This window comes from Syzygium oleosum, unplaced genomic scaffold (assembly GCF_021117445.2).
Source record: "Syzygium oleosum isolate NSW1041296 unplaced genomic scaffold, Sole_v2.1 Sole_v2.12, whole genome shotgun sequence".
Lineage (NCBI taxonomy): Eukaryota > Viridiplantae > Streptophyta > Magnoliopsida > Myrtales > Myrtaceae > Syzygium > Syzygium oleosum.
This window is the reverse complement of record NW_026607496.1, coordinates 139,922-148,401: the sequence shown is the minus strand read 5'-3', so window position 1 is coordinate 148,401 and position 8,480 is coordinate 139,922. Positions and strand designations below refer to the sequence as shown.

At 39.8% G+C, this 8,480-nt stretch overlaps 1 protein-coding gene and 1 pseudogene across 1 annotated transcript; one reads left to right on the top strand and one right to left on the bottom strand.

The window, feature by feature from the left end:
* Positions 1 to 1,326: 1,326 nt before the first annotated feature.
* LOC115664466 (uncharacterized) lies at positions 1,327 to 5,147 on the top strand. Its single transcript, XM_056316620.1, has 6 exons — positions 1,327 to 1,683; positions 1,723 to 1,739; positions 1,800 to 3,346; positions 4,847 to 4,878; positions 4,964 to 5,008; positions 5,094 to 5,147. Exons 1-6 carry the CDS (start codon positions 1,327 to 1,329, stop codon positions 5,145 to 5,147), a joined length of 2,052 nt encoding a protein of 683 aa, XP_056172595.1.
* Positions 5,148 to 6,526: 1,379 nt separating this feature from the next.
* LOC115667792 (uncharacterized) lies at positions 6,527 to 8,458 on the bottom strand (annotated as a pseudogene).
* Positions 8,459 to 8,480: the final 22 nt, after the last annotated feature.

Here is an 8,480-nt window from a genome sequence, read left to right as displayed (position 1 = left end):
ACTAGTTTTAAATGTTAAGATGAACTTTTTTAAGAAAGGATTTGAGATGTTTAGTATTTGATTTTGCCGCTATAAATAAGATTAAGCTGTCCCTTCAGAATATACCTTTTGATTTTTTTCTTAAAATATACGATGGAGTTTACACGGCTTCAAATGTCCGTCTGCGTACATGTTTAAAAGTCAAGCTTCGGTCAACAAAAAATAACATGCAAATATCTTCTTCGGGTTAATTTAAAAAAAAAAGCACCAACTTTAGGTCGAGGGACAATTTTGGTCCGAACTTTTTTTTGTTCCATAAAAAAAACATCAACTTTAGGTCGTGGGACAATTATGGCATGAACTTTTTTTTATCACGTAAAAAAGCACCAACTTTAGGTCGAGGGACAATTTTGGCCCGAACTTTTTTTTTGTCTCGTAAAAAAGCACCAACTTTCACTTAAATCCCAAATCTGGCCCTTATTGACTTAAAACCATTGATTTTCCAACTTAACTATTTCACCTTAGCAATAAATCCACGTGACTTGTTGACTGCATTTAAAGCATTATTCATTATCTTATTCTCTGAACCACAGCTTGAAGAATAACGGTGAAACTATTGTCTCCTTCACTTCACCGGCAAGTCAAAAATATCTTCAGATTGAATCTTTCTAGCCAAACTTCATCGTTTTGTCGTAATATGAAGCTATAGACCACCGCCCGTCGACAGACGCCATGGAAGAGATTCGCCAAGTTCACCACCATAACTTTTTTTCTCAAACAAGGGTAACTTCAGACGGAAAGTCAATGGGGGGCCAAATTTGGGATTTATATGAAAGTTTGTGCTTTTTTACGAGACAAAAAAGAATTCGGGCCAGAATTGTCCCTCGACCTAAAGTTGATGCTTTTGTATGGGACAAAAAAAAGTTCGAGCCAGAATTGTCCCTCGACCTAAAATTGGTGCTTTTTTATGAAACAAAAAAGTTTGGACCAGAATTGTCCCTCGATCTAAAGTTGGTGCTTTTTTTTTTTTTAAATTAACTCTATCTTCTTCTCATGACGATAGGATTATGTTCATATTGTCCAATCTAGGGGAAGGGAAAAAGAAAACGACAAGCGCTACACGAAAGAAAAAGAAAAAAGAAAATCTTAATAAAGTGTCACTTACTCACACCACTCACCGAAGCACAGGCAGAACAAGGCCAGTGCTCTCTGCACGTGCTGCTTCATCCCCCGTAGTCCCCGTATATAGTCCCGAGCATCGAACCTCCCCAACATCACCCACCCCCACCGCCTAACCATTTGTCTTTATATTAGAGAGGAGCCATACCCTTCAAACTAAGTGAAAACATGGCATTGAGCTTCATTAAGGATTTATGGAACAAATGGAACATCCGAGGTTTCATGATACTGAGCCTCTCACTTCATATCTTTTTGCATCTATTTGCACCCCTCAGAAGGAAAACAAAGAATTCGCGCCTCACCTTCCTCTTGTGGTTGGCCAATTTGATGGGTGACTGGATAGTTGTGCTCACAGTCAGGCTCATCTCTTCCGACGGAGGCCATCCGTTCGCTCATGTAACTAAAGTAGACAGCGCACTTCAGGTATTTTGGACCTCATTTCTCTGGTTACATCTTGGCACTCCTGGCACCATCATTATCCTCACTTTGAATGATTCACGTTGGGGACAAAACTTGCTCAGTCTTGTCAATCAAGCCGGTACCACCATCTATATCTTTGTGAAGACATTTCCGAGCGACAAGTCGCTGCTGATCCCAACACTATTGGTGTTTTTTGCCGGGGTCATAAAAATCGCTGAGAGGGTACTGGCACTTTATCTCTCAAGTCTCCAAAGGCTCAGGAAATCGATACTCTTACGGCACAAGAATTCTAATTCCAAAGAAAACAAGTCAGTTCTTAAAACGCTAAAAGATGAATTTTCTGATGACGAGCTTCCTGAGAGCATTGTGGTGAAGCATGCTCACTGCTTCTTTCAAATCTTTAAGGTCTTCCTTCCAGATCTCATGTTCTCATCTCAACATCGCAATGATAGCCGCGATTATTTCCACAAAGTTTCTGCAGTCAATGCATTAAGGGTGATATCGGTTGAACTTCAATTCTTTTACGAGTTGCTCCACACCAAAGTATTGGTAACACGTTCCAAGTGGAGCTACTTTTTCCGCTTCATAGCCTTCACTAACGTTGTGATGGCTTTCGTCCTCTTCAGTCGCTTGAAGAAGCATCGGTTTCCCGTACTCGATGTGGAAATTACTTATTGCCTTCTTATCGGGGGGATTGCTATTGATGTCATAGCTCTGTTCGAGCTCGTTTTCTCCGATTGGACTGTCGTTGAAATCATGTGTCACAACATAAGATCACCTAAACTAGGTTCATTACTTCACAAGTTGGTATCCGCCACGGATGGCCTGAGGAGGCCCCGATTCATCACATGTGAAGTAGATCCTAATGCCAATGTGCCTTACGAGGTCTTAAATACACCGCTTGTGTTTCGGAGATGGTCCGAATCTATCTTTGCTTGCAACCTTTTATCCGAGAGTTTGAAGTATAGTCTAAGAAAGAAGTATAATCGCAATCGGCATCGGGACACCTTTTATCCGAGAGCTTCAAGGAAGCCCTTTATTAAGGAACTATGGATTTTCATCTTTGGGGAGGTGAAACGTAAATCCGAATTCGCGAATGATCCGGCAAAAGTGAGGAAGATATTTAACGCTAGAGGTGATTTATTTCTCAAGAGTGCACCGGGGGATTTCGATTGCAGAAATCTTTTAAAATATGTCACCAATACTTATTACAATGACAATATTATAGCGTGGCATATTGCTACTGAAATCTGGTACCACAAAGAGAAAGTCACCCCAAAAAATGACGAAAGGAAATTCAGCAAGATCCTTTCCGATTACATGTTGTATCTTTTACTGAAGCAGCCAAATTTAGTGTCCGCTGTGGCAGTGGCAGGCATTGCCCAAATGAAATCAGTGGAGATATTCAGCGAGCTTCGGAGACTCCAAAATTTGATCAAAAAGAGAACGGATATGAATGAGCTATGCGACAAATTGTTTAAGGTTCCTATCGAACAACCGCATGAGGGTGATTCCCGCCGTTGGAGATCCCCGCTCAAGGGAGGGTTACGTTTGGCCCGAGAGATGGAAAGGCTCCGGGAAAGGAAGTGGGAGGTGATGAGCGGAGTGTGGGTTGAGATGCTGTCATATGCAGCGAGTCATATTAAGGGAGAGGCGCACGTGCAGGTGCTGAGCAGAGGTGGAGAGCTTCTTGCCTTTGTTTGGCTGTTGATGGCTCATTTCGGCTGTCTCCACAAAACTGGATGGGGCATGTATTATGAGCCCTGGGGTGAGTAATTTCATCCACATCACCTGTCTTACTTACCATCCTCACGTCATTTCTACTGGTGTTTTTATGAATAGAATATACGTGTTTCTGTATCTTCATGACTTATGCTGAGAATTGATGTGTTTTCGTTCCTCGTAGTTAGGCTTGCCTGTGTCCACCTGTACTAACAGTAAATAATCGGTTTCATACTGATAATTCTATAAATAAATAAAAAAGAATATATTGAACCGGGCTTCTTAAGGAAAATGACAGATTGTAAATTTACACAAGGGATAGTAATTTTTCATAGAAGGGCTGTTTATTCAGGAATATTGAATTTCGTTCTAATATCTAAAGACTCAAATGTGTAAGAGCATCCTCCATCGTCAAGCAATTTATACCTCAAAAATTCCCGCGCCGGCCCCATCCTAAAGTTTAGGATATTTTGGGATTGAGCGTTAGTCTTCTTCGGGTGGAACAGATTGAATTGAAACTAACTCTGCATGAGCTGTAGTAATGCCTCTTGGGTTCAGTTCCTGAAATTGGACAGATGGTTTAACGGTGTGTTGATATCATAGTGATGTCCTCATTCAAACTTAATATGGATATAAAAGGGATAAGACCATTTTCTGTCTCGCAGGTTATTCTAGCATATGTTCACTAATTGGCTGAGACACTGTGGTAGTATCTTTGTGAATATTTTGAGAATAGCAAATAGAAATGTAGAAAAGAAGAACGTATGAGGCGTGTAGACACCATCCTCAAGGATAAGTCCTTTCACAAAGTGCAGAAGGTGTGTTGCAGCTATCCTCCAGAACATAAATAGCGTGCGCCTCACTAATTGGTAATGATTAGGTCATGCATCTTTTATTGTCCTACAAAAAAGTTTTCAATAATAAAAATCCTCTTGGCTCTATTCTATAGTACTGCAACAAGAGCTTTTATCCAATTCAGTGACCAAGTTGTAAACACTTTCAGAGTTTAGTAAGCTTTTTGAAAATTCTTAAAGTTCATGGACCTAATTGAATGCAATAGGCAGGTTTTTTTTTTTTAACAATGTAATTGCCAGGTTGAATGCTCATAGTTTGTCTCGTTGTTTTGAATTGGAGTTCTTCACATCCCTTTGACCGCAATATATGCTTAAACATGGCTTGCGCAGTGTAATTATCTTTCTTGATGTTTTGAATTCTTTCCTTGTATAAAGGCTTATATCACTGCTTTCTGGCACATGTAAATGACTTAGAAAGCCTTGTGCTTAACTGAATAATATTGGTCTTTCCTCCTGAAGTATATCTTCTATGAGATTAAGAATATGGATGACTCGGGTCCATGTAAATGCTTGTATCATCTAGAATGGCATTACTCCATACTACAGGAGCTAGACTTGATATTACTTACTTTCGGGCCTTTAGGGTCCTATTACTCAAGAGTTAAATAATATTGCATGTTGCATCCATAAAAAGTTTTGATTATTCAGTGGATAATTCACTCATCTGAATTCTGTCTGTTTTTTTTTGGCAGCTGATTCAGGATCTGATGGCAATGATGCTATGGTGATTTGATGGACTCTTACTTTGTCTCTGCCTGAATATATTTCATAGGGTAGACAAACTTATTATGCTATTTGTTCTGTTGCAGAATGGAGGTGAAGATGATTCAGAATCTGATGGCGATGATGCTATGGTGATTTGATGGACTCTTACTTTGTCTCTGCCTGAATATATTTCATAGGGTAGACAAACTTATTATGCTATTTGTTCTGTTGCAGAATGGAGGTGAAGATGATGAAATCATTGATGTTGAAGATGATGAAAATCATTGATGATGGAGGAATGCTCTGTGAGTTCAATAGAACTTGGTTCTATTATAATATTGGCTCTTACTTTGTCTCTCTGTGTGTGGAGCCGTGGATTTTTGTGTTTGTCAGTTCTTTTAGTAACTTTATTGCAACTTAAGGAGCAGGTCTTGTTGTGTTCTGCAGACCCTGCGCTGCATTTGGGGGATTCTGTCTATCTTATGGGGCTGAGAAGAAGTCTCCAAGCAACATCAAGGAAATCCATTGTAAATAATCCTTGTGCTGCTCTTAATATTGGCTCAGCTGATTGTCCAAGATATATGCCCACGTACAAAGTGAATTTAGATGTTGATCCAATGTCTTGTTGCAAAATCCCATTGTAGGAGGAAATTTATGTGTTTTTTATTAGTTGTTTGATTGAATTAGAACACTTGTTCCATCAAGTTGCTTAATTTATTTAACTAGATTGTGTTGTTCTCGTGAGAAACTTATGGTATGCTGGAGTCCTTGCTTTGTGTTTGTGCATTAACAGTTTTAAGGGCACCTAATAATTTCCTCATAGCGCATTTTCGTTGTCAATTCTCATATCGTGTTCTATTCTTAGTATGGACACAACGAGGATGGTAATGTTACTTTAGAGGGGCAATGATTCTTGACAATGTCAGTTGTTTTTGAGTTTGACACCCAAAAAAAAAAAAAACACACACACACACACAACCCGATCCCGACCCGACCCGACCCGTCTCTTGAGGTATATGCTGAATAGGGTCTCGGGATGGGTCAAGCGTGACCTTGTAGGTTTTGGGTCGAGTATCATGAAAGCCCGACCCATTGACACCCTAGACGAACTAAACTGCCATTGTCATTCTCGTAAAGAAGCCAATTAACTAGCTATTCCTCCTAAAATTTTGTACCGAATAATTGCTTTGGAAGAAATACATTTGAAATGAAATAGCTATTTCTTACATACAAAGGACCTATATTTTCATGCGAGATCATAAATTTTTAGTTGGTGTAATTTTACTCGATTGGTCTCCGACTCTTCTTGGTTGAGAGCGCAAAATATGACTTCGTATATTATGACAGACATGATTTCAATTATACCCATGAGCTTTTGCAATAGAGTCAATTATACAGACATAGATAGATGGCATCCAAAGTTGATGCTTAAACGCAATTCGCCTTCTTCATAAGCAGGACACCATTAAGCCAATTCGCTAAACAAAAACAGAGAGCCAGATACATATGATGACAAATAGAAAAATCTATGGCATTCCAAGTCATCGTCAAGCAATTCACAGACCGATTTCATGAAATGCAATATTATGTAAGAATCACAAATCAGCTCTCTAATTTGGGATATGTTCACTTATCCAGAATGCTACATTACATAGCACTATCAACACCTAAGCCCCATCTGCCAGAGTCCGCTTCGAAGTGCTGATGTACATAACTGCAATAAGTCATACCAGTTAGGAACGGTCCAAGCCAGCCAAGATATGACATAAAAATCAGAAATTCTGAATACATCATGACCATTATTTCCTCAAATAAAAGCATCGCCATACTTGTTTGTCAGCTTCCCATTGACATACTCGTCTGTGTGTACCATTGCTATGTTCATATATCCATCCAGGCAGGCTAGAATATCTGCAAAAAACTCCAACCCATCAGAACATATAAAAATAACACACAAATTCAGACAGCACAAGCACTAAGGCTTACAAATTTACCAGAAGGAGACAAGAAAAAGCTCGGTCAAAGGCGCGCAGGCACCGGCTTTTTCTCTGTTAGGATTTACTGCAAATTGTACATCGAGAAAGTGCAATTGAGAAAATGATGGCACGAAGCCCATATAAAGGGTAGGGTTAATACCACGAAAAATCTTAAACTGGTATATTTGTGACAATTTTACCTCGAACTATTTTTTTGACCACAAAAAACCCCAAACTGGTACGTCTGTGACAAATTTACCTCGAACTATTTTTTTGACCATAAAAAACCTCAAACTGGTACACATGTGACAATTTTATCCTGAACTAATTTTTTAATATTATTTTTTATTTTTTGAATTTTTTTTAATTAATTTTTTTTATTTTTTCTTAACTTTTTTTTTCCTTCATCTTCAACCTCTAGCCGATCGCCGGTCCGGCGACCGGCCAGAGACGGAAGCTGGCAAGGTCGGCCCCGCCGGTCGTTGGCAAGGGTCCGGCCTCGCCGGCGTTGGGCGAGGTCGGCCTCGCCCTGCAACGGCGAGGTCGGCCTCGCCAGATCTGGCAAGGCTTGACCTCACCGTTGTAGGGCGAGGTCAAGCCTCACCAACGGCCGGCGGGGCCAATCTCGCCGGCTTCCGCCTCTGGCCGATTACCGGACCGGCGACCAGCCAGAGGTTGAAGATGAAGCAAAAAAAAAGTAAAGAAAAAATAAAAAATAATATTAAAAAATTAGTTCGGGGTAAAATTGTCACATGTATACCAGTTTGGGGTTTTTGGTGGTAAAAAAAATAGTTCGGGGTAAATTTGTCACAGGTGTACCAGTTTGGAGTTTTTTGTGATCAAAAAAATAGTTTGAGGTAAAATTGTCACAAATATACCAGTTTAGGGTTTTTCGTGGTATTAACCCTAAAGGGTATTTACCTATAATCCTCTTATTTTTCGTGATAAGGCTATCGGAATATATCGAATGGCTTTCAAGCAACAGAATCTTAATTTCATATGGCTTCACTAATTTATCATCAAAGATCATGAAGTTTGAAATTCTTTTTGAAGTTTGAGGTGAGCAAATGGGCTGCCGAGATCTCAACCCATAGATCATCCCCGACTAATTAAAGTTTGAGACAAGTAGTTAACCGCACATAGGATTCAGTAAAATACTAAAAAATGAGGATGGGAAATATTCGGAAACTCAGCATTATCGAGCTAAATCGAAATTTTGTTGAAGATTTCTCCTAACACAGAGAGACCATGTTGAGAGAAGTACCTCGACAATCGACACCAGAATTCAGCTTGACGACAACCGGTCTCCTGCAAATAGATTTCAGGAAATCCGCAGGTATTTTCATGGTGGCCGAGCCTCTCTCCTCCTCCTCTCATCCTCCTAATCCTCATCCGGTGCTTCCTCTACCTAAAATAGGAAGATCGATAATCGTAATTCAATCAAGCGGAAAAGAAACCAAAAATTGCCAACTAATTTACACACAGAAAAGGCTCATGAACTAACAAAATTGATTGCAAAACTTAGAACGAACGATGCACTAAAGAGTCCAGCTATCCGGGTGAACTTACAGAGGGGACACCAATATGGATCCACTGAAAGAACCAAAAGATTAGAGGTGACATCCTCTATGACAAATTAGGTGGT